The 27,482-nt window shown below is 35.2% G+C and overlaps 1 protein-coding gene across 8 annotated transcripts in view; it reads right to left on the bottom strand.

The window, feature by feature from the left end:
- NUP98 (nucleoporin 98 and 96 precursor) overlaps positions 1–27,482 on the bottom strand; it is a gene marked incomplete at its 3' end in the record, with an annotated part of 131,561 nt that overhangs the window by 52,844 nt on the left and 51,235 nt on the right. For 5 of the 8 annotated variants that reach the window (XM_079104678.1, XM_079104679.1, XM_079104684.1 and 2 more), the window contains 4 exons: positions 24,224–24,316; positions 16,478–16,618; positions 9,894–10,027; positions 4,768–4,955 (listed from right to left, as the gene is read on the bottom strand). In XM_079104678.1, coding sequence (XP_078960804.1) covers positions 4,768–4,955; positions 9,894–10,027; positions 16,478–16,618; positions 24,224–24,316 — 556 coding nt within the window. The remainder of the gene's footprint in view (positions 1–4,767; positions 4,956–9,893; positions 10,028–16,477; positions 16,619–24,223; positions 24,317–27,482) is intronic. The other 3 variants (XM_079104680.1, XM_079104681.1, XM_079104685.1) reach the window with 1 other exon arrangement.

Below are 27,482 nucleotides of genomic sequence, written 5' to 3'. Positions count from 1 at the left end.
ACTCTTATTCCTTGGGCTGGATGACCATGATTCTTTTTCTTTTTTAAAAACAGGATTTTGTTATGGCCCAGAACTCCTGGGCTCAAATGATCCTCCTTGCCTCAGTCTTCCAAGTAGGTAGGTTTATAGGCACATGCCATAGCACCCTGTTTTAAAAGATCACTATTTCCAAGCCCCTCCCCTACCTCCCATGAGTGGTTACAAGAAAACTGGCACATTTTCTATTATTTTTCATTTCCTTTTTATACCTCCTAAAAGCCACATTCATATGTTTACCATTTATTGGTCACTTACTATATTGTAGGAATTCTTCTAGGCACACTGAATTAGGGGGCGGAGGGGGAGAGGGGCGGGCCGACAGTTCCCTGCCTATGTAGTTTATGTTCTAGAGGGAGAAAATGAACAAAAAAAAACAAATATAAAATAAAAGTATGTCCACACTCAATGCACAGGACCAAAAAAGGATAGGTATAATTTTTTTTTTTTTTTTGTAGTGCTGGGGATTTGAACCCAGGGCCTTGTGCTTGAGAGGCAAACACTCTACCAACTGAGCTATATCCCCAGCCCGGATAGGTATAATTTTAAATAGGGTAGTCAGTGAAGCCTTCATTGAGCTGACATGTGAGTTAAGAGTGAGAGGATTAGCTATATGGATATCTGGGGAAAAGTGTGTGAAGAGAACCGGGGCAACTGCATGCCTATCCTGTTCTTTTTAAAATAAGAGTGATTTTTCTTTTTAATCTTACTCTTTCAGGATTCTGTTCTTTTTTTTAAAGTAAGGATCTTATTGCAAGGAGGCAGTAAGATTAAAATGGAATAAGCAACAGAGATTAGTAGAGAGTAAGAGACAGGTAGATAATGGAAGGCTAGTTCTTGTAAGGACTTATATGCCATTGTAAGGATTCTCATTCTGAATAACGTGAATTACCTCAGGATTGTGTACAGCAGAGTGACACAAAATAACTTGGGCTTCAAAAGCATCACTGTGGTATCTATGTTTAGTCCTGAATGCAAACGAGTAAGGGTACAAGCAGAAACATCTGTTAGGAGGATATCACAGTAATTCTGAAAAGAAATGGCAGTGCCTTAGATCAGGGTAATAACTGCTAATGTGATGAGAACTGATCAAATATTGAGTATTTACTGAAGGTAAAATAAAGAGGATTTGTTAATGGATAAGGTATGTGAGAAAAAGTTGAGGACCACTCCAAAGTTTCTGACTAAAATGAGAGAGATGCAATTACTTGAGACAGAGAGGGCTCTGGGTGGAAGGGAACTGGAGGTGAAATTTAAGGTGTTCAGTAGTGGACATGTTAATTTTGAAATAAAGGTCTATTTGACATCTAAATGGAGATGTAGAATAGGGATGAATATAAGAATCTGGAGATGCTGGGTGTGATGGCACATTCCTGCAATTCCAATGACTAGGCAGACTAAGGCAGGACGATCCCAAGTCCGAAGTCAGCCTCAACAAATTAGCAAGACCCTAGGTAACTTAGAACATCTCAAAATAAAAAATAAAAAGGGTTAGGCAATCCTGCTACCTAAATAAATGAATAAATGAATGCATGAATGGATACATCTGGAGAACTATGTTTCACCTAGAGATAAAAATTTGGGAACCATAAGACAATAATGATATTTAAAGACAGACAAAGTAAAAGCACTCTGAAAGTGAGCACAGATAAAATGAGTTCAAGAACTGGGTCATGGGAATGTGGTTGGGAAGAACAGAAATTAGCAAAGGAGACCCAGAGGGCATGATCAGAGAGGGAGAAAATTAAGGAAAAAGGAGCAGATCAACCGTATGAAATGTATTTGATACAATAAAATTGCTGACAGCAAATCCACAGAAGTGGACCAAGGAGGACGTGTAGTATTAAGAGTAAATAGAATGCAGTTTTGCCAGGTGTGGTGGCACATGCCTGTTAATTCTAGCAACTTAGGAAGCTGAGGCATAAGGACTGAAAGTTCAAGGCTGCCCTTAGCAACATAGTGTGATCCTGTCTCAAAAAATAAAAAGGAAAGAATAACAGAATGAATCAAACAACATTACCCTATGTAAATGTATGATTACACAAATGGTATGCCTTTACTCCATGTACAGAGAAACAACATGTATCCCATTTGTCTACAATAAAAATAAATTTAAAAAAATAAAAAAAAAAAAAGGGCTGAGGATGTAGCTTAGTGGTAAAGCAGCCCTAGGTTCAATCCCTGGTTTTAAAAAAAAAAAAAAAAGTATAAATGTATGTCCTTCCACCCTAATCCTTAAGACTTATAAGTAATGAATTCTCACTTGTTGTCCAAAGATTACCAAGACAAAAAAATCTGCCTTTTTTTTTTCTGATTAAAGTACATGTTCTTTTTAAAAAGCCTGTTTGTGTCTGCTACTTATCTAGAAAAATAATCCAGAAAAGAAATTCCCTGATATTCCCTCTTCCAATGTTAAATGCTGTCAATGGCTTGGTGTATTATTTTCTTCAGCTAAATGATACCCTAGATTATTATTTTATACATGGAGAAAAGTTTATTAATAACTCTCTTACATACTTTCCTGAATTTTTTTTCCCTCTTGTATTGTTGGTTCTATTTATCTGTATATAATTCTCAATTCCTGGGAATTAAGGAAAGAAAGAAAAGGATAAATAGATTCTTAATTGGTCTCTTTTTTGTTTGCTGGTTTTACAGAGGTGGGCGAAAGAACTCAGGGTCTACTGCATGGTAGTCAAGTACTCCACCACTGAGCTACAGTCTTAGTCTTAGTCCCCTGGCCATTTTGTTTATAAAGAGAAAAAGAAAAAGAGTACTAATTTCTGAAGAAAAAAAACAAACACCAAAATTAAAACATGGATTTGTAAAACCAGAAGCATATTCATAAAAACATTTTTACATCAACTATGGTTACCCCTAAGTGACTGAATCATTTGTATCCTGTGATTTTTTTAAAAAAAAGTGAACTGTATTATATAGAAGACCTTAGAAGATAGAAAGATCCCCTGTGTTCTTGGATAGGCAGAATTAATACTGTCAAAATGGTCATACTTCCAAAGACGCTATACAGATTTAACATAATTCCAATTAAAATTCCAATGACATTTCTCATAGAAATAGAGAAAGCAAACATGAAATTCACCTGGAAGAACAAAAGACCCAGAATAGCCAAAGCAATCCTGGATAGGAAGAGTGATGCAGGAGGTATCATACCAAACCCTGAACTCTATTACAGAGCAACAGTAACAAAAATGGCATGGTAATGGCACCAAAATAGGTATACCAATGGTATAGGATAAAAGACAGAGAGACATACTCACATAAGTAGTTATCTCATACTAGACAAAGGTGCCAAAAAACTTAAAATGGAGAAAAGATAGCCTCTTCAACAAATGGTGCTGGCAAAACTGGAAATCCATATGCAGTAAAATGAAATTAAACCCCTATCTCTCACTCTGTACAAAACGCAATTCAAAATGGATCAAGGATCTAGGAATTAGTCCTGAGACCCTTCACCAAATAGGAGAAAAAGTAGGCCCGAATCTCCATCATGTTGGCTTAGGACAGACTTCCTTAAAAAGACTCCCATAGCATAAGACATAAAAAGCAAGAATCAATAAATGGGACAGATTCAAACTAAAAAGCTTTTTCTCAGAAAAGGAAACAACCAATAATGTGAAAAAAGGGCCTACAGAGTGAGAAAAAAATCTTTTCCTAACACACTTCAGACATAGCACTAATTTCCAAAAATTTTAAAGAACTTAAAAAACTTTACACCTAAAATACAAAGAATCCAATCAATAAATGGGCTAAGGAAATGGGCAGACACTTCACAGAAAAAGATATTCAGGTGATCAACAAATAAATGAAAAAGTGCTCATCATCCCTAGTAATTAGGGAAATGCAAATTAAAACCACCCTAAGATTTCATCTAACTCCAATTAGAATGACAAGAACACAAGCAATAATAAGTGTTGGCACAGATGTCGGGGAAAAGGTACACTCATACATTGCTGGTGGAGTTGTAAACTGGTGCAGCCACTCTGGAAAGCAATATGGAGATTCCTCAGAAAACTTGGAATGGACACACCATTTGACTCAGCTATCCCACTCCTCGGTTTATACCCAAAAGACTTAAAATCAGCATACTACAGTGATACAGCCACATCAATGTTCACAGCCGCTCAATTCACAATAGCTAGATTGTGGAACCAACCAAGATGCCCTTCAACTGATGAGTGGAAAAAGAAACTGTGGTATACGTAAATAAAGGAATATTACTCGGTCACAAAGAATAAAATTATGCACTTGCTGGTAAGTGGATTAAGCTGAAGAATATCATGCTAAGTGAAATAGGCCAAGCACAAAAAAATCAAAGAGCAAATGTTTTCTCTGCTAAGTGGATGAGGATACATAACAGGGTGGGTGGGGTGGAGAAGAATGAAGGAACTTTGGATGATACAGAGGAAAATGGGGTGGGGGAAGGAAAGATAGAATGAGACTGACAGTATTACCCTATGTATATATATGATTACATGAATGGTGTGAATCTACATTGTGTACAACCATAAAAATGGTAAGTTGTACCCCATTGGTGTACAATAAAAATAAATAAATAACAATTAGGTACAGTAAGAGATTAACAATAATAAAGTAAAACAATTATAATGGCAAACAAAATAAACTGTATTATGTTTGTAGTAATTTAAATAATCTTATTTTATATTGTTTGTATTGATATTTTATATTTATGTTAACAAAAAATAAACTCACTTGGGCATGAATGCTCCATTGGCTAGGGATGGTTCATCATCATCCAGCCCATCAAAGAGATGGGATTTGGCTGTGCCTGTTGTTTGTAAAGCCTTTGGACGGACTCTAGTAGCAGGTCGGGGTGTCAGTTTATAATGAGTAGGTGTAGTAAGAGCCTTCTGGGCTGCTGGATTTGTTGGTTTCAATCTCTGAAAAACAAAAGAAAAGTATCAAAGGAAAATTCTAGTTTAATTCAAAAGTATGGCACTGGCTTTAAAAATCTGAAGACAGTTCAAACTAAGTTCTACAATACCTGCTATATACCTCTTCAAGTCTCAATTCCCTTGAAACAAAAATGTTAACACCAAACACTGTAAATGTATGTATGAATATGATTGGAACTAATTTTCTTTGTAATTGACTTTTTATTGAGCTCCTAGCACCCATTTTGACTAATCTTGTCTGACATTTTTTAAAAATGCTACTGGAGAAGTTGTGTATGGTGGCACACACCTGAGGCAGGAGAACTGCAAGTTCAAAAGCAAGCAAATGAGCAAGGCCCTAAGCAACTTAGCGAAACTGTCTCAAAAACTAAAAGGGCTAGGGATGTAGTTCAGTGAACCTCTGGGTTCAATCCCTACTAAATAAATAACGAATGCCATTGAGCTACTGGACTTGCAAGTACTTTACAATTAAAATGGATTAATATGACATATTATTAATATGCCCTGTCCATGTACCTCATACTATGAAAGAGAATTTAGCTTCTAACAGTTTTGCTGTATATAACAAGGATGACAATATTTCTTATGTTCATTTTAAAAAATCATGATACCAAAAAATCCAATCCATAATATTTTTTGGGGGGATGGTGCCAGCAATTGAACCCAGGACTTTATGCATACTAGGTAACTGTTCTACCACTGTGCTATATCCTTAAGCTCCCACAATTACTTTTTAAAAAATTTGTTCTAATTAGTTATACATGAGAGCAGAATGCATTTTGACTCATTATACACAAATGGAGCATAACTTTTCATATCTCTGGCTGTAGCACAATTACTTTTTTTTTTAAAAGACAATATTCATTTTTAGCTCAAATGATGCTTCTAAGGGAGGGCAGAGGAACAAAAGAAACTTTTTTTTTCTCCCCACATACCTAGAAAGGTTATCAAACCACTTGAGTTTAAAATATTTTCCAAGGTCCAATATCGCTTTTTTCTTTCAGTTCAATGAAAAGTTAAATGTAATACTAATTAAGTATAAATTTTTATTTTACTTTTATTTGTTCAGCTGTTTCATTGTCACCTTTAACCTGCTACAGTAGGGCTCACAATTACTTTTTTTTTTTAATATTATTGTAGATGTCGATAGACCTTTATTTTATTTATTTATATGTGGTGCTGAGAATCAAACCCAGTGCCTCACACATGCTAGGCAAGCACTCTACCACAATTACTTTTTAATTTAAATTCATGGTTCAAGAAAAACTGAGATCCAGCCATGAATTTCTATACAATCCACTCTATAAATAAGAATAGATATCAGTTTACATTTATCCATCTCTTAGTAAATATTAATAACTACCCGGAGTTAAACATAAAGCATTGGGAATAAAAATAGCTATATTCCCTGATTAGTAAGGAAATTAAGATTTCTGGCTAGTTTAGATGGTGCCTCTTCTAATGTTTCTGTGGCACCATCAGGATATTCTATGTTTATTTTTCTAAACACCTTATGAAATTACCTAACTTTAACAATGTCCAGCACATTAAGCTTGTCACATTTTATTCTTGTCCTTCCAGTGAAGACTATTTACACATCAGTTGTCATGAACCTTCCCAAATCATCTACAATTCGGTGCCTGTACTTGGACTATCTTGATCTATATATTTATCAATTTCTACAGTACTCATCAAAAAGGTTAAATTTTACCTCTAAAAATGTCTCACCAAATTTACCCAAATATCTATGCTCTTCCCTTTATCATAGTTTTAAGTTTTTAAGATAAAATTCTCATGAAATAAAATTTACCATTTTGATACATATAATCCAGTGGTTTTTACTATACATGTAAGGATGTGCAATCATCATTATATAAATCCAGAACACATTTCCATTATTTCAAAAAGAAACTGCGTACCTTCCAATTCCTCCCCTTGTCAACCACGAATCTGCCTTCTTTTTCTGTGGACTTGCCTGTTTGGGTGGGTCATGCTACTATAAATGAAATTACATGGTCTGTTGTCTGGCTCCTCTTACTGAGTGTGATTTCAACAGTTATCCACATATCATTTGTTCCTATATTTGAATGATGTTCCACTGTATATATAACATTATGTTTACCCATTCATCAGCTGTGGACTCTATCACTGCATATACTGTATTGTTAGAATACATTTAAATACTTACAGGTCTGATCTTCCTCACAGTATAACAAGGACTTAAGAGTGTAAGTTTTGTTTTATTTTTTTAAGAAAATATTTTTTAAATGTAGGTGGACATAATATCTTTATTTATTTATTTTTAAGTGGTGCTGAGGATCAAACCCAGTGCCTCACGTGTGAAATCACTAGGCAAATGCTCAACCACTGAGCTACAACCCCAGCCCTGAACAGAGTGCCTAGTATGTATTTAGGCATCATGCTGCATAAATGACTAAATAACATCTATATTGGGTAACTTTTTATGAGTCATAATTTTATGCATAATTTCATTTAATCCTCAAAGCCAAACATAAAGATTCAGATAGGAAAAATGACATTCTCAAAATCTCACAGATTGAAGTGAGATATTTGAAAACAAATACCAAACATGCCAAAAATTAACATCACCCCACAGTGATTAAAAATCATTTCAGGCTGGGTATATAGGTCAGTGGCTGAGTACTTGCATGAGTCCCCTGGGTTTGATTCAGTGGATCACAATAACGAAACCAAACAAAAAAGAAGGGTTAGTTGCCAGATGCATAAGAGATTAAGACAATGCTATATAGAAATCAGGAAGTAAGACTTTGTTTTGCCACTTAAGAGCACTCTGATTTTAGAAAGTCAGCCTGTATGAGCCTTAGTTTGCTTAACTATAAATGAGAATAATATTTGCCAGGTTTTAGGACTATTAAAAACCCTAAACCCGGGCTGGGGATATAGCTCAGTTGGTAGAGTGCTTGCCTTGCAAGCACAAGACCCTGGGTTCAATTCCCAGTACCGCAAAAAAAAAAAACCCTAAACCCTAGTCAGGTGCTATACTGCATGCCTGTAATCCCAGTAGCTCAGGAAGCTGAGACAGAAGATCACAAGTTAAGGCCAGCCTCAGCACTTAGTGAGGCCCTAAGCAACATAGTGAGACCTGTCTCAAAATAAAAATATAAAGGGCTGGACATCTAGATCAGTGGTAAATTGCTCCTGGGTTAAATCTCTAGTACCCCCTCCGGCCCCAAAACAAAAACAAAACCCAAAAACTAAAAACACACCTCAACCCTGCCCTTCAGTTAACTGATTATTCCATTTTTTGTCATGCTGCCTTCCAGATATAGAAAAAGCAATTATTCCTGACCTAGGAAAAAGCACACAAAAAATTGTGTCTTTAAAGAATTAGTTATAGTGGCTCAGTGATAGAGCATTTGCCTAGCATGTGTGAGGCATTGGGTTCAATTCTCAGCACCACATAAATAAATGAATAAAGAGCTAAAAAGTATTTAAAAAAAATTAGTTACAGCTGGGCACAGTGGTGTGTGCCTATAATTCCAGGTACTCGTGAGGCCCGGGCAGGACTGCAATTTCAAGGACAGCCTGAGTAACTTAGATAGATCCTGTCATAAAATAAAAATATTTTTAATTTAAAAAAGAAAGAAAATCTAAAAGGGCAGAAACAGTGGTAAAGTGCTTGCCTAACGTGTGAAGCCCTGGGTTTAATCCCTACTACTGTTAAATTAAATTACACCTAGACTTGATTAATCTTAACCTATGTAGCCAAGTATTCTGCACATTTAGTTTCTTTCTCTGAGAAAATATTTTACAGAAACATCCTTAATATACCTCTCCTGACTATGCTCAGACCCAACTGATGGACCTGTCACTCTTTGGGTTTTTCATTGCATACTCTGGGTCCTGATTAGGTTCACTTGGGCTCTAAGTGAGTCCAAAGACCTGTTTGACAACTCCCCCATTCAAGATCCCCTACTGCGGCTTACGTGCTTAAAGTTAGATAGCACCTGAAGGTTGCTGTGTAGCCCACAAAAGGAGGAAGCACCTACAGTGGATGAGAGCTGTTAAATGTGATCATTTTATGCACCTCTCTGTTTTTATCTACAGGACGATAACCTTCTCCACCACATCTTGCATCTTCATCTATACCCTTTTACAGCTTGCCTAAGTCACCACAGTGGGACAGTGTTAGGGCAGGGCTGATCAGAAAGTTAAAGGAGAAGGGCTTAGCACTGTTTTAGAGATGGACTGTACCTTGTTCCCCCTTATCTAGTTCAGGAAGGGCGAGGGCACTGGCTGGGTCAAAGCCGTGTGATACTGCACAGCTCCAGTGAGGAGCCAGCTGTGTCCTGGAGCTAGCACAGTTAGAATTCAAAGCATGGGACGCTGGTGGAGCTGGGCAGGCAGTGGATACCACTGAAGCACTGGACAAAGCTTTGCTGCTACTTCTGGGCAGAACAGAGACCCACAGCCATAAAACTGTCCTAGCAGGAAGTCATACTTAGGATGTGCCCCAGATTGTGTGTGACCTGGAACCACAAATCTTCTAGGATGAAAGGCCAGATGGTTTGTACACTCGATAGGATATGACTTTGAGGAATCTGGTTAGGGCCTGCAGGAAGGCTATTCTTGGAGACTCTGGATTTCCTTCTGGACCAGAGCTCTTCCACAGCTAAGACACAAGACAGGGACTAGGTAGGATCTATCAATGACAAGAGTTTATGCTAGGATTTCTCACTTCAGACCCAAAATGGCTAAATACCAGAACCCACCTTGGTACCAACATGCATCTCTATGAATGTTAAACATCGAAATGCAGAGTTCTATCACTGCGCATACTTTACTAAGAAATGCCTGTATCTATGGCACCTCTGTTGAAAAAATTCCTTCTTTTTAGTCTCCTCCAAAAAAAGAAAAAAAAAAAAAAAAAAAAAAAATTACCTCTTCTTTCTTCTTAGGGTCTGACATAGGATTCCGGAAGAGAGGGGAGTCTCCAAAAGGTGAGTAAGTTAAACTATTGAGATGCTGTTGGAGAACAGCCTGCTGGGCAGCAGAAGCGTTTGGATCTGTCAAAGCTTTTCAAAAAAAGAAAGGGGGAAATAATATCAGTCTAAGGATACAACACATTTAGAGCAGAGAACTCAGCCCTCTATTTGGGGGATGAGCTCTTCAAAATATTCATATTCATGCAATGGCACTACTGGTTGGGAGGAAGCAAACTTTGGGTGAAAAAAATCATGAATTAAATAAACTAAATAGTTAAAGACATGAACCAATTTCATAAGGGCTATTACACATAAAAATCCATTTAGAAGGTGTCCATTGTCACTATTAACCCAAAAATGCAAATTAAAACAACACTGAAGGAATATTTTACACCTACCTCACTATCAATGGCACAACTGTATAAAGAGTTGTCTTTAACCTCTAGAAACATTAAATAGTTTAATCTGTCTAAAAGAAACAATGATAATATACAGATCAATTACTGCTTTAATCATTTTTATTTCTAATTTTTTGTAGCACTAGAGATTGAGCCCAGAGGTATTCTACACTGAGCTACACCCCCAGTTCTTTTTATTTTGTGACAGGGTCTCACTAGGTTGTGCACTCTGGCCTTGAACTTGTGATCCTCCTGGTACAGCCTACTGAATCAATGGGATTATTTTTAATCAATTAACTTCAACTTCAGAAATTTAAACCAAGGACTTAAGAAAATTGGAAATAAAACAGAGACATATTCAAGTGTTCACGGCACATTTTCTGTATCAGTCAAGATTGAGAGGGGCTGGGGAGATAGCTCAGTTGGTAGAGTGCTTGCCTTGTAAGCACAAGGCCCTGGGTTCGATCCCCAGCACCCACAAAAAAAAAAAAAAAAAAAAAAGATTGAGAAACAGCATACGTGTCCTACATTGTTAATGGTTATAAAAATTATGATACACTGACATGGTAAGTTATAACTATTAAAAATGAGAATGTTTCACTGCAGAAATATGGAAGTATCTTTGATTTAATAAGTGAAAATTCCACAATATATATATATTTTTTTTTAGCCAGGTGTAGTGGCACACACCCGTAATCCCAGCTACTTGGGAGGGTGAGGCAGGAGGATCACAAATTGAAGGCCAGCAGGGACAACTCAGCCAGACCCATTCTCAAACAATAAAAGGGCCTACGGGTATAGCTGAGTAGAAGAACATGAAATACCAAGTTCAAGCCCCAGTACCACTGAAAAACAACAACAACAACAAAAAGTTGTAAACAGGCTAGAAGCATACTTTCTGTAGAGTATATGCCTAGCATGAACAAGGTCCAGGGTTTAATCTCAAAAAACCACCACCCCAAAAAAAGTTTTGTTTGTTTTTGTTTTTTTGTTCTTGCACTTAGGATATAAAGAAAGATGGTAGCATGCAAGCAGTGAAAATGATTAAGACATTCTTATTCTTATACATTTATTACTTATATTTAATACTCATAATTAAACACACACCAAAAGTAAAAAGGATCACCTAGTCTAATTTTCTCTCAAATTGTAAGAGGAAACATCTGTTATCAGTTGCAGAGAACTTAGTGAAGACAAAAGGAAGAATGAACACTATATTCATGACCTACAATTGTACAAATCATAAAAAAAATCCCTACCTGCAATAAATACACTGATGAAGAAATTTCTCTGTAAGATAAATCTTTCCAAAAATACCAAATAACAAATAACAACTCATTTTAGAAATAAAAATATTATTTTTTTTCCTTTTATAAACATTTAGAAATAGGCTAAGGTCAAAACATATTTTGACAGTTCCTGTTCAAGAAACAAAGCATTTTAAAATTTCTCAAAATGGAGGGGAAAAAAACCAAAATCAACCGCAATAACAACAAAAAACAAAACAGGCAGCTACAACTAAATTAATGAAAATAGGAGTATATCCACTTTAGTCAAATAAAACTTGCTTTAAGTTGGATATATTCATTAAATACTAAGAAATTTTGCTGATATTGAGAGAGTACAAATTTGTTCCCAGTATTGAAATCCAGAAGTCAATTTAAAGAACACAGAACAAACCACCTGTATTCAGAAAGTTCCTAAACCCAATCTAACACCACAGGCAAGCAAAAAGTATACTACAACAGCCTCTTCTGATACCAGTATTACAAACAACAGAGCACACTGTTGTGGAACCTATACAAAGAGACTAAGAAAAATGTTTACAGAACTCTTAATCTTTACTAGTCATTTTGCTACTTAAATGACTTTAGTCAATTAAGAAATTCTGACCACTAACAATTAACCCCACATGTAAGAAGTAAGTATAGGTCACACTACCTGTACTTACTCAAAAAAAAAAAAAAAAAAAAAAAGATGGCTGAGTGAGTGGCACACGCCTGACAGGAAGATTACAAGTTCAAAGCCAGCCTCAGCAACGGCGAGGCTCTAAGTACTGGAGACTCTTCTCTAAATAAAATACAAAAAAAGACTGGGGATGTAGCTCAGTGGTTGAGAGCCCCTGAGTTCAATCCCCGCTCTACCCCCACAAAAAAATGAATAAAAACTTCCTTTAACAAACCCAAACAATTAGGAAAGTGTGTGAACATTTTTATTTTTGTATTATAAATATGAAAATTTCTCTATGTTAACTGTATTATTGAAAAATACAGAAAACAAATCTGATTATGTTGCCAAAATATAAACAAGCAAGCACTAGTTAAGAGCTACTCCTTGTGCTATACTCAATTCCTATCCTAACAATTAGAAAACATAACTTAAGAACTAAATTGTGACCAAAAGATTACAGGGATAGGAAAAAGTAGAAAAACCAAGTCTTTTAATAACACAGAAGAAACTTATGATATTTTATTTGGAAGAAAAGAGAATAGGTTTTTCTTAGCTTTAGGAAATATAAGAACTACTACTGGGTGGAAAGTCTATGGAGGCAGGTTTAGTTGTCTAAAGAGCCTGAACAAAACAACAGACTGGACTGCCCTGTAAAGAAAAGAAGTCATCATAACTAAGGTTTTTAAGACAAAGTCCTCCCTGAAATAAGGGTGGACTCACAAAAGCTCTAAAATACCTTCCAACTAAGATTCAGCAGTACAAAGAGGTACATTCTAAAATCAATACTTATGAGTGAACAGTAATATTAATAGAAAAACTGTCATATCAAGAAGTTGTAATTGGCTTAGGAAAAATATATAGATCATTAAAAACCAGTCAAAAAGTCCAAGTAAAAATGGCAGGTTACAGTACTTATATGACCCCTTCTACTGAAAACCAAAGATAAGGAAAATAAAATCAAAATATTATCTTTACTGACAGACAATTCTAAAGTTCATAGAGATCAATTAGAATTCTAATTTACCCTCTCTCTCTCCAAAGACCTCATTAAAATCTGTTTTTTAATATTATTTTTCTTTAGTTGTAGATGAACACAATAACATTATTTTACTTATTTATTTTTATGTGGTTCTGAGGATCCAACCCAGTGCCTCCCATATGCCAGTCAAGTGTTCTACCACTGAGCCACAAACCGAGTCCCAAATCTACAGTTTTTTACAAAGGAAAATATATCTATAGAAACTCACAATGACAAAGAAGCAAATGAAGAGATGAGAAAATACAAACTTTTAGGGGAAAGAACTGGACAAAGGAATGATAAAGCAGGATAGAGGAAACTAGCTTAGAATACACTCAAAGGGAATTAAGAGTCAAATGAAGTATATCTGCCCTGGAAGAATCCCAGAAGATGAAGAACAATAATATCAGGGTTTGATGAAGTGAGACTGAAAATAGGAGGGAAAGATTATTGAATAGTCTATTTTAAAAACTATTTACTACTGTTCTCCTAATTAACCTGATGCTCAAAAGGTAGGTCAAAACACCAGAGTGTGATGGAACTATGACAACACATGGAAAGGACAAGGGCAACTAGTATAATGACATCATCCCAGAACTAAGAATTTGGCATTCTAACATTTAGAGGACCTTTGGATAACAGCTGGTTTCTAGGCTGCTATACAAAATGAAACATTGGTAAATAAGCCCTAACCAAAAACACAAAGTTGACAGTGATTTTCAAAAATCATTATTTTATTGCTAAATATTCATGGAAACAATCACCAAACATTAGGATTGAAGCCAAAAAAAAAAGAAAAAAAGCTATGCTCAGTGGCACATGCAAATAAGGCCAGTATCTCTGGAGTCTGATGCAAAAGGATCATCAATTTCAAGGTCAGCCTCAGCAACCCCAAAAATATCCTGAAGATTTAAGAACAAGGGCACTCTAAAAAAATTTTAATGCTAATTACTAAATACTATCACAAGAAAACTGTATCTATGAATCAGATGCTTTAGAAAAGGAACATTCAGAGAACAAGAAAGAAATCTTATAAATTAAAAATCCAGAGAATATTTATAAAATAATCAAAAGGCTCCTATGAAGTAGAATCACAGAGCTGGGGTTGTAGCTCAATGGTAGAGTACTTACCCTAATGTGTGTGAGACACTGGGTTCAAGTCTCAGTAACTCATAAATAAATAAATGAAATAAAGGTCCATTGACAACTTTTAAAAAAAAAATCATTAAAAAAAAAGTAGAAACACAGTTGACATAAACATTAAAATAGAAAAGTCTAAACAAAACACATGACATTTCAGGATGAAAGGACAATCCTAAATGTTTATGTAGATGTGAGGAACAGATCACAAGAATAAGACAGACATTAATCCTGTCAATAATGGTCATTACCAAAAGGGAAAAAGTCATTTTCTAAGAGCAAATAATTTTCATATCAGAATTCTGTAGCACTGTACTGTGAAGAAAGAATGAAGATATTTTCAGAACTGTTAAGTATTCAGTTTACTCCCTTATAATACTTCACTTGAAGATATATTTCAGAAAAACAGGAAAGAAATTAAGAGGAAAAATTTAGGATACAGCAGTTATTACTGAGTAAACTTCAAGGAAGAATCCTGCTAGGAGTGGTGGTGCACTACTGTAATCCCAGCAGCTTAGGAGGCTGAGGCGGCAGGATGACGAATTGAGGACATCCTCAGGAATTTATTGAGACCCTGTCTCAAAATGAAGTTAAAAAAAAAAAAAATCAAAAAGGGCTGATGATGTAAGCTCAGTGGTAGACCTCTCCTGGGTTCAATCACCAGTAAGGCTCCCCTACCCCAAATAAAAGAAGAAGAAAGTCCAGCGGGGGAAGCTGTATGAGGAATGTGTACCTGGTTGGGTGACGATGTTTTCATAGTTATTTAAAAAAAAAAAAAAAAAAAAAAAATTGGGTTAATTTGAACTTTTAAATTATTTTTAACCAAAGAACAGAGGACAGTAATAGTTACAAACATATCAATTTTACCAACATAAAAATTTAAAAATGGAGCTTGGCACAGTGGCACATACCTGCAATCCCAGTTACCTGGGAGGAGGAAGCAGGAGGATCACAAGTTTTAGGCCAGCCTGGGAAATTTAGCAGGCTTCTATCTCAAAATTAAAAAGGCAGGGGATACACCTCAGTGTTGGATAGCTTGCATAGCAAGTACAAGGTCTTGGGCATAGTCCCCAATATCACACACACACAAAAATGAATGAATGATATGGGAAGAAAAGAATGGTGGGAAAAAGAAGGGCAGGGAAGGACACTAACATCCTCATTTGACAAAACACTATCACCTAGTTGACAAAATAAGTATAAAGGAACTGAACTTAAATTACGAAGGTTTGAAATGTGGTATATGTCATAATAATACAGGAAATCATTTAGTGGCATAGAAACTAATTTCTCTTTTTCCTTCTAGCTCAATTACTCTATTTTAGGTAATACCAGTTTTCCATTTCTGGTGGAAAAGGCTTTTCTTTAAAAGATAATTAAATTAAAAACTAAGATAGTTTTCTTGGATGAGAAATAAATAAAGAGGTTAGAAAGATAACGGCAAGAGGTTGGAGATATATCAGTGGGAGAGCATTTGCCTAGCATATGTGAGACCTTAGATTTGATCCCAAGCATGCCAATTAAAAAAAAAGATGCTGCAAAAACTGAAAAGTAATATTCAAATGAATGAAGTATGAAAAATACTTCAACAACTAAAAAGGAATATAGTAAGTTTAATAAACAGTTATACTGAAAAAAGCATACAAAAAAAGGTAGAGGTAATAATGAGCTAAATTCTCATCTAACAAAATAAGTTAAATAGACTTAAAATAGCATATCACTTACTAATATGAACTTAATTACAAACTAGATGAATTAAAAATGTATCAAAAGTTGTGTCCTGGAGTAACTGGGCCTAGGAATAGGGAAACAGGGAAGGCCCTTCTGTACTACATAATTGTTTAACTTTTTTTTTTTTTTGGGTGTGTGTGTGTGTGTGTGTGTGTGTGTGTGTGTGTGTCTCTCTCTCTCTCTCTCTCTCTCTCTCCCCTCTGGTTGGGATAGGACCTGGGTGAGGTGGAAAAACCAAGAAAGCAAGTTAAGTATTAGCAAGAAATAAACTGAGTAAAGCCTTCTAAAGTGACTGACACTTACCTATTGGGGCCTGGGGGGCGCCAAAGCCCAAAGTGGCTGTCGTAGTATTAAATCCAGGGGCCCCAAAGGCTCCTGTACCAAGAGGCCCTCCGATCTTAGGTTGGTTGTTCCCAAATAAAGATGCCTGTCCAGCACCAAGAGCTATGGAGACAAGAGGAAAGAAAAAAAGCGCCACAGAAGATCCTTTGAATGTTGTGCAGGTCACTTACTTAAAAATATAACACATTTGGAAACTTCAAAATGACTAGTCACATTTCAACAAAACAGCTAATATGGTAAAATCTAACTATATGCTAGGCACTGGGCTTGGTACCTTATATACCACCATAGGCAAAATCACTTAATCTCTTTGTACTTCAGTTTCCTCAACTGTAACATGAGATTATAATATGTTGCTTAGATATTCATCCGAAGATTAGATAAATATATTAAAGCATTTAGAAATGTCTGTTACATACTAAACATATTCATTAATATGCCTGAAGTAGAAACTATTATTCTCATTTTACAGATGAGAAAACTGAGGGTTTAGGAATGAGTTCAGTATCACAAATGTAAATGGTAGTGAGCTGGGCACAATGACAGAGAACTGTAATCCTAGTGACTTAGGAGGCTAAGGTACGAGGATCACAAGCTTGAGGTCAGCCCTCAGCAACTTAGCAAGACCCTATCTCAAAAACTAAAACATAAAAAATAAAAAGGACTGGGGATGTAGCTCAGAGGTAGAGCCCCTGGGTTCAATCCCTTGTGCTGCCCCCCCAAAGTAAATGGTAGAAATGTAGATCAAACCTAGATGCATCTAACACTATAACTAAGGGCTTAATTATCACTCTATAGTAAGATAGATTTCCCAAGAACTAAAATATAATGGTCATTGACAATTTCCGTATTTAAAAATCCAAATACTCAGCTGACCTAATCATGTTTTCTTGGACTGACATGTAGACTAAACTCCAGAAAATCAAATCTAATACATCATCTTTGAATAGCAAAAATTAGCACTTTCAATTATACCATCTCATGAAAATTGCTTTAATTTTTTTTTTCTAAAAAAATTTAGAAATTTTTTTTTTTATAAAAAGAGAAACATCCTGTGATAAGGTTATTAAACAGAGTCAAGTTTCAGCATAAACCAGACTGGTTAGACTATGAATTCATTTTTACCAGAGGGAAAACTTATTATAGAAATTTATCATATTATAGAAATTTGTCATTTTTTTCCTAAAGAAAATAGTAATTTTGGAGCTGGGGGTATAGCTCAGTGGTACAGCACTTGTCTGACATTAGCAAGGTCCTTGGTTAAAAAAAGGGGAGGATATTTGGGAGTTAAAAAATATACTAGAGGGGGCCAGGGTTGTGGCTCAGTAGTGGAATGCTTGCTTAACAAGGGAGAGGTACTGGGGTACTGGGTTCGATCCTCAGCACCACAATAAAATAAAATAAAAATAATAATAATAAAGTAAAAAAAAAATGTTTAAAATACACACACAATATAGAAACTGTCATGAGATTACAATCAAAAAAAGTTTATACATACAGAATACATATAATATAAATCAGTAAGGGCATCTAATGAATGGATAAATGATTCCTTCTTCAACCTCATTAAAAATAAGACAACAGCCAGGCATGGTGGCGCATGCCTGTAATCTTAGCAACTGGAATAGCTAAAGCGGGAGAATCACAAATTTGAGGCTTGCCTCAGCAATTTAGTAAGGCCCTATTCTCATGATAAAAAAGTTAAAAAAAAAAAAAATAAAAAAAAAAAAAGGCTGGGGATGTGGCTTAGTGGTTAAGCACCCCTGGGTTCATCCAACCCCCCAAAAGACAACAATGTAGCAATGAGATTACTTTACCTTAAAATGCCCAGTTTTAATACAGGTCATAAAATTTGTTTTAAGTTTCAAATCATTAGCACAGACTCCAAGAAATACTTAAATTATATATTACTCCCTCAAAGAAAACAGTGTACAGCACAAACTTTAGGATTTATTTTTTTCTGGTAGCCCAATACCTCCTAAACACTAAACAAAAACATAGGTGAGGCTGTGAGGGCGATATGGCTGTGACATCTGTCACCTCATTGATCAGTAGAGTTTATTTGGTTGATCTGACTGGCTAGGGTGGTGGTGCTTTCCTCCCTCACCACTCCATGTATGTCCCTCCCAAAGCTGTGCACTTGGTCAAAGAGGATGACCTTCCATGATACAGAAGGACTGTTCTTTGGCCAAGGGTATAGGAGTAGCTGTGCTCCCCTACTAGAACCTGCAAATGAGGTCTTAAAAACTTAGATGAACTCAAAGACATAAAATGGATACAAATTTCTGCTCTGGAGGGGTATTTCCCTCACTTCTGCAGCAGCCCTGGATACATGAAACAGCCTAAAACTCACCATATTTCCATAATGCACAAAAAAATTTAAAAAGCACTGTGAGGTTACAGTGATCTGAAAAGGACTGACATAAAAAACAACTGACTGAGCTGGGTATAGTGGCACACGCCTGTAGTTTCAGCAACTCGGGAGACTGAGGCAGGAAGATCATAAGTTTGAGGCCAGCCTGGGCAACACCCTGTCTCAAAATAGGGATGTGGGTTGGTGGTTAAGTACCACAGGGTTCAATCCCTTTCTAAATGAATGAATAATGAATGAATGAATGAATGAATAGCCTGATGGTAGATTTTAATGTATCAGTAGAAAAATGTTTTATCAAAATCTGCCTTATTTTAAGCACAAACAGTACTTTATGCTTAATGAAGGGACTTACTAATACTCCACAAGTTGAGAAGCATTTTAAGTGTGGTATTATATGTGATATGATAATGGTATTGTAAATCTTTACCATAAGAAAATATGCTAGGCAGGCATAGTGGCACAGTCCTTATAACCTCAATATCTGTGAAGGTGGAGGCAGCAGGATCAAAATTTTAAGAACAACCTCAGCAACTTGATGAGGCTCTGTCTCAGGAAGGGATAGGTTGTAGCTTAGTGGTAAAGAACTTCTGAGTTCAATCCTCATTACCAAAAACCAAAAGCCAACCCCCCTCCAACAAAAAAACAGAAGAAAATGTGCTGTATTTATCGTAAGTTGTGGGAGTCCTAAGGAAGCTAAAATGGGGGAGCAAAATGGTTATAATGGCTTTAAAAAGTTCAAGAATACTCAAGGAAAAAACAAAATGGTTATACTCTTTCTGAGATCTAACATATGTTAGAATTTTTAATTTTATCTATGGTATCTCTTAGCTTTCAACAGAAAACATTTCTGTGTGTGTTCTCTCTTTCGGGTTTTTGTTGTACTTGGGATTAAACCCAGAGCTTTACATTTGCTATGAAAACACTCTACTACCACTGAACTATGTTCACAGTCCCTTTTTATTTTTATTTTGAGATAGGTTCTCACTAAATTGCCCAGGCTAGGCCCCCAAACTTGCAATATTCTAGCCTCAGCTTCCTGAGTAGCTGGGATTACAGCTGGCTTTTCCATGTATCTCTGAAAAGAATCAACCTTAACAAATATAATCATATTACTTCATGGAAAATGTTAAGAACTAAAACTTTCAAATATTATTTTAAATAACTAACAAGAAAGTGGTTTCCAACTGATCCTGCAATGATAGTCAATAGCATCAAATATGAAACAAGAAATCAATATGCTTATGATTTAGTGTTTCTTGGTCTGAACATATAGAGCTAAAAATTACATGCAAAAAAAAAAATTACATGCCAAGAGTTAATATAAAACTTTTTATACTAAGACTAGTAAGATAAATCTAAGGATACAAAACAAAACAAAAACAAAAAAACAAAAACAAAAACCTATGCATTTCTACATTGAATATTTGTATGGTCAACTAATCATGAAGTACCTAATGTTATAGGAAATTTTACTTCTGTTGAGGAATGACTCTGAATTTATCACTCACAATAAGAATATGCCAAGGAAACCCACTTCGTTAATGCCCTCCAGAGCTACAGTGCCAGTTTACTTATGATACCAAGAAATGTAGAATTCATGAGCTGGTTATATACAAGTCTCAGGATACACTCAAAGTCAAAAGCCTGCCTTAGTAAATGTAATAATCAAGGAATTTCAATAGTATGTTCTTCGTAACTCTCACAAGTCTCATTTCTTTTCACAATCAATTGCTGCTAAGGCTGGGGGGGAAATTCTTCACTAATTTTGTCTCTTAGTTTCTATAGACAAGACACAGATGAGAAATGTATAACAGCAACAAAAAATGTGATTCATTGTCTGTGAGGGAAAATTGTTTAAGGAGAATTGAATGTACTAAAACAAATCAAAAGGTTAGATTATTACAGACAACAGCATTCAGAAAAAAGGTTTAGAACATTTTAAAATCTTCTCCTATAGGGGAAGAACATTGTTAACCACAACCAGCAAGATCCAGAAAGCAAAGAGTAAATAGAGAGACTAACAGTAAAAACAAAAATATTAAAGTTGGTCATGAAGAAATTGTTTACGAAGTTTAATAATGAACAAAAGGGCTTGGGTGGAAATACAGACAGTATCCTCAATTTAAGATTTTTTTTTTTCACTTTACAATGGTGCAAAAGTGGTAGGCACCCAGTAGAACCATATTTTGAAATTTCAGATTGAATCTTTACCAGGGTTAATGATATGTGGTATGATACTCTTGGGCAATGCTCAACTGTAGTCTAAGTGTTCTGAGCATGTTAAAGTAGGATAGCCTAATCTATGACATTCCGCAGGTTACATATACTAGAAGCATGTTTGACTTACATAAGATAATTTCAATTTATGATGGCTTTAACAAGACATCATCCCATTGTTAAGGAGTGCACATTATCTCTAACACATACTACCTGAGTGCAGTGGAGCACACCTGCAATCCCAATGACTTGGGAGGCTGAGGCAGGAGGAGTTCAAGCTTCAAGCCATCATCAGTAACTTAGTGAGGCCCTAAACAACTTAGTGAGATACTGAGACACTACCTCAAAATAAAAAAAAGGCTGGGGGTGTGGCTTGGTGGTTAAGTGCTACTGGGTTCAATCCCTGGTACCAAAACAAAACATTAGAGCAACATCTTATCCAGGCCTTAGGTTTATGTTCATAAACTTTCTAGGAGTCAAAACTACCACTGAAAACATCCTCTTTAATTTGCCCATACCAAAGCTACTTTTTCCTCCAGGGTTAGAAGAAAATATTGATGTATTCGGCTTATGTACTGTATTGGATAACACCATGACAAAAAACCAAAAGTTTTTAGTTTTTATTTTAAAATTTATGTAGTAGAATTTGTGTAAGTTAAAAAGTTCAGGCAGGTATGTTGGTGTACACCTGTAATCCCAGCTATTTGGGGACCTGAGGTGAGAGGATTCCTTAACCCCATGAATTGGGATAACAAAGTGGGTAATATGGTAAGATTCCCCAACTAAAAAACAAACAATTAGATGGAAGTCTACAACCAAAAAAAGGTTAAGATCCACAATATATATAAAGCATTTTTAAAAGTAAATCAAGAGAAGACAGGTACTGCGGTGCACGCCTGTAATTTCAGCATCTTGGGAGGCTAAGGCTAAGGATCCCAAGTTTGAGGCCAGGTTCAGCAACTAAGCAAGGCCCTAAAGCAACTAAGTGAGACCTTGTTTCAAAATAGAAAATTTAAAAAGGGCTAAGGGTCTGTCTAGTGGTAAAGCAGCTCCAGACTAAATACCTAGAACAAATAAATAAATAATCAAGAAACAAAGTTCAAATATTGTAAATATAGAACTAAAAAATCTGAATGGCCAATGAACTTACATAAAGATATCTACCTTCAGTAATCAGTAAAGTGCAAATTGGATTATATCAATTTCCACTACCACATACAAAAAGATTTGAAAGCCCAATAAATCAAGGGCAGTGACACATACCTATAATCCCAGTTAGTCAGGAGGCTAAGGATGGAAAGATACCTTGAGCCCAGGAGTCTGAGACCAGTCTAGTCACACAGTGACTAGAAAACAAAGAAACAAGAAAATCAGCAATATGGAAACTGGCATTCTTTCTTTTTCTTTTTTGGTACTTGGGATTAAAGTCAAGGTGCTTTACCACTGATCATAGGGTCTTGCTAAATTGCTGAGGCTGGCCCTCAAACTTTCAATCTTCCCACCTCAGCTTTCTGAGTCACTGAGATTACAGGCATGTGCCACTACACCAGTTATTAATTGGTATTATTTGTGGAAGGAAAATTAGCAAGATGAATTGAAACTCAAAATATGCATATCTTCCAGATTAGTAATTCTAATCTGATTTATCTATCCTATATTAACACACATGCAAAATTACATGATGAAGATCCTCATTAAGGACCTGGTTAATAACACCAAATAACTGAAATAACCATCAATAGGGGAAAAGTTAGATAAATTATGGTACATATAAATTATGCATATGTATATATACACAAATACACATAAATACTAAGTAGGTATTTTTAATATGAGATAGATATGAACTGATCAAAAAGAAAAAAGCAAACAATTTATAAAATGAAAAAAATACATTATAAACATAAACAGTATACAATTGAAGACAGCTGCTTTCAAATATTTTTACTGTGGCACACGTTATGAAATATGCTGAGATGGAAAACATCACATGCATAACTGAAACAAAGTTTGATGAAAGAATAGTAATCTTACTGTGTGCAATGATTTTTATTCCAATTTATTTTCTTAAAATCCTGGCTGCAGCCCACTGAAATATCACAATCAACAGACGTACCACTCGTACAAGGCTTGGGATGTAATTCTGGGGTAGAACACTTACCTAGCATGGGTTTAAACCCCAATAACGCCAAAGGAAAAGAGACAAACACTTATGAAGAGTATAGTTTCCATATAATATAATCGAAAACCTCATCTATAAAACACATGTACAAACATGTTTTGTAAGCATACTTGAAAAATGCATAGAAAGGGGTCTAACAAGGTACATACCAAACTTTCAACAGCTGTTTCTTCACAGCTGAAACACAAGTACTTCTCATTTCTGAAATGCTGAAACATTTTACCAGCATTTTTATCTTTTAATTTACAATAGAAAATGAAAGGTAACAGTTCAAAGCACGAAAAGGGGTTCAATTAAAATGCTTAACTCTACATGCTGAAACACTTATTTTATGACCATAACCCCTTCCAGTTGTTTAAAACAGCTGGGCAGGTAGAAAGATAAATATGTTCAAATGCACTGAAAAATAATTATTGGTGAAATAATTAAAAGGGTGACAGATCTTTATTACAGTAAAACACTGAAAGGTATGTACAAACCTTGCAAAATCTGAGTACTTGTTAATTATTTCAGCAGGTGTTTACTCCTCTGCCTTACTGTAGGGCTAACTGGATAAATGAGTCTAGATCTCAAATCCCTGTTACTAACACAGGGAGACTAGATGTTAATTATGTCATCTTAATGACAATTCTCATGTTACATTCTGGAAAATCCCAGACAGACCAGAGCTATTAGAGGACAAACATTCGGTTAAAAAAAAGAATTATTTTTTCTGTAAAACAAATTCTACGTTTTGTAGAATTTATTTCTAAAATAAATGTGCTCATTTTTTTGACCTGGAAAAATATAACTGCTGGGAATGTTTTACAAATCCATTAGTAAAAGAAAATCCAGGCCTCTTCATTTCAGGTATGTGATCAGACAAACTTCTAAGTTCTAGCAATCAGAAAACCAATACAATTCTTTCCTAAAATTCATGGTAGTAGATCCTTACCTGTTCCAAATCCTGCACCAAGCCCAGTTCCCAGAGTCCCAGGTGCTGGTTTACTTCCAAAAATACTATTCCCACTGGTATTTGTGCCAAAACCTAAGAAGACAAAAGAATGAGTGGGTTGTACTTTTAACACAATACTCAATTTCCTCTATAAGGGAGTTTAACACGAAGCATCCCAAACTTAAGCTTTGCATACTTTGTTATTAACAATATTTAGGAATTCTAAATTATAGGCTAATATGACTTTTCAAAAATTTTGACACCTGCAAAATCTTCATATTTACTTAATTACATTTTGGTCTTAAAGTATCAATACAACATAGGATAATACTGAACAATAAAGCAAAGTGAATGTGCTTGAGCTTTCCAGAGCATACTTATAAGGCTCAAACCATTCAATACATATGCTTCAAATTTACTTAATAGGAAGAAAAAACTCATTCCCTCAAACTTTCACTAAAAAATAAAAGACAGTCAACAGAGACACTTTACGGAACCTAAAGGTTCTTGCTAAAGTGAAAATAACCTATAAAAATCTCTATAGCAGTTTTGGTTTTAAACAGATAGACCTGGCATGGGCAGTAATGTGTGGCAGATCATACTCAACTGACTCACAGGAACAATCAAGGACTCAGCTAGTTAACATTAAAGTAAGAAGATAACCTATGAATAACTTATCTTGAGTTGGAATTATTTATTTCACTATTGGATATAATGAAGAGTTGGGAAAACCATCTATTCTCACTATGCTTGCTATTTAGAGCAAATCCTTTAATTCCCCTTTAAAATTCATCATATCAAACAAAATAATCATACTGCATTGCTATTATGATGTTTTTGTTGTTCAAATGCATCCAAAGACTCATTATTCCTTTTGGAGCTAAATATCAACAAAACAACTAGAAAACATATCATTAATAAAAGATGAAAGAAGAAAAAACAATCATAAATGAAAAAAACTCATTTCTGAAACCCTGTTCATAACATACTTGAAATCGTAAAAATTATCATGGATGGGACTAAGTCCCAATAAAACAAAGAGAATTAAGAGAATATTTGGGAATTGACAACAGTATCACTGAGAATGTTATATTTTGTCATGCCTATATATAATTATTATCACATGAAGAAGACCAAGTAAAAGTTGAAAAATATGAAGTTTGAAACAATGCATATTTCAAGCCATTTTAAAAAATCTAAGGAAGTCATATGACTTAACCTCAACACATCTGAGGTTCACGTATTCATTAAAGTCTTTTCTTTTTAATTGTGCCAATAGCTATGCCATAAAATGGGAGTGCTGCCTACTCAAGCACTAATTTTTTTAAATAAATAAATAAACCATACTTGGAGAAATTATTTTTCTTTTTCATTTAAAATTTCACCAAAAGATCTCACACCCCCATAACATCAAAAAACAAGATATTTATGAACTACCTCAAACCCACAGGAGGGAGATAAGTCCCAACTTACACTGTTTATACCACACACTTCCTCCGATTCTCACTGACAAGTTTGTCAATGCTGTTATTTCAAAACAATTTTACAAATTAAAATTAAGGATAATTCAAATTCAGCACACAAAGTAGTGAGGGAAGTCAGATAAAGATGAGACCTTTCATTTTCAAATCAGTGAACATGAGTATAAATATATTCATACAACAACAAAGTCCTCCAAGCAAATCAGAAATCTATAACCCTGAAATAAGATAAAAAATATTTTAAAAGTACAGCCTATTTCATGAGGCATAGCCCATATAAAAACTGTTATTTACAAATAACATTTAATTCTAAACATGAAGTATACTGCAATATAACTTTCATTAACCCACTATGTTCCATCATCTTACATATTATACTTTGTAGGATACCTATAAAAAACTGTAAAATTTCATAGAACACCTATAAAACTTCACAGTTAAGTTTTTACAGGTGTCCTATCTTTGGATAATAGAACACAATGGGTTAAATACATGCATTTTCAAAGGGAGTGAAAAATGGTTCTTAAAGGACTAAAAATCAAGATTACAAGAGTTTATGATCCTCCAAAAGGTCACAGAACTTACAGAAGCAGTATATGTGTGGTATTAATATTTCAGATGATGCACCAAGTCTGATGGGATACACTAATAGCCCCAGCTACAAAGAAGGACAGGGCAGAAAACTCTTATCTTAAGCCCTGGAGTTTGCAGGCCAGCCTAGGCAACACAGCAAGATCCTATTTTGGGCATGGGGGTGGAGGGTGGTGGTGGTAGTGGTGTATGTGTGCAGAATCAGGTGATTGAGAATAAAGGTCTACAAAGGTTCTTTAGGGAAGGGGAATGACAGATTGAAAAAATAATAATAATAAAGCTAAGAAACATGCATCTGATTCTTTAAAGTATTTTTCCCTTCTAGGTTTTATAAGAAACAAGTACATAAACCAGATATATCTTACCCAAGTCCCCTGACTCAAAGCTCTTCTTTAAAATAGAATACAACCAAAAAGAATTATATATGGAATTATAATCATTACCAGCAGTGAATAAACAAAGGGGTTACAAAAATAAAATCAAATCCATAAATTTAGGAATCGATACCTAACAAGGACTTATCTTTCCCATATAGTTCTTATTTCTGTGAAAACATGTTAAGCTTCCACTGGATGTTTAAATGTTTTTCTAGTACATTTTAAGATCATTCAAAACTCACAAAATGGCCTAAGTATATAGCTCAGTGATAGTATGCTTACCTAGTATGCTCTGAATTTGACCCCTAGCACCACAAAAAAAGAAAAAACCAGCTGGGTGCTGTGGCACAGTCTGTAATCCCAGCTACTCAAAAGGCTGAGGCAGCATGATCACAAATTCAAGACCAGCTGTAGCAACTTAGTGAGGCCTGCAGCAACTTAGACCTTGTCTCAATAAAAAACAGGGAATACTGCTCAGTGGTAAAACACCTCTGGGTCCAATCCCATGTATAAATGTATGAAATAAATAAATAGAGCTGAGGAGGGGATACAGCTCAATGGTAGAGTGCCCCTCAGTTCAATCCCTAGTACTGCAAAAAAAGAAAAAAAAGGGGAAAAAATTCAAGTTGCTAAAGAACATAAATGCTGACCTATGCCAATTATAATGTCTTTGCTTTCATGGACTGACCCCCAGAATTAATCAGTGCCTAGTGATGTATCTGACAAAAGAAATCTTCAACAAACATTTCTCTTTTTCTTAATACTCTATTTTGTTTATTTTTTATGTGGTGCTAAGGATCAAACCCAGTG

This window comes from Sciurus vulgaris, assembly GCF_902686455.1.
Source record: "Sciurus vulgaris genome assembly, chromosome: 11".
NCBI classification, from domain to species: domain Eukaryota; kingdom Metazoa; phylum Chordata; class Mammalia; order Rodentia; family Sciuridae; genus Sciurus; species Sciurus vulgaris.
The sequence above is the reverse complement of the archived record's forward strand: the minus strand, read 5'-3'. Positions and strand labels throughout refer to the sequence as shown.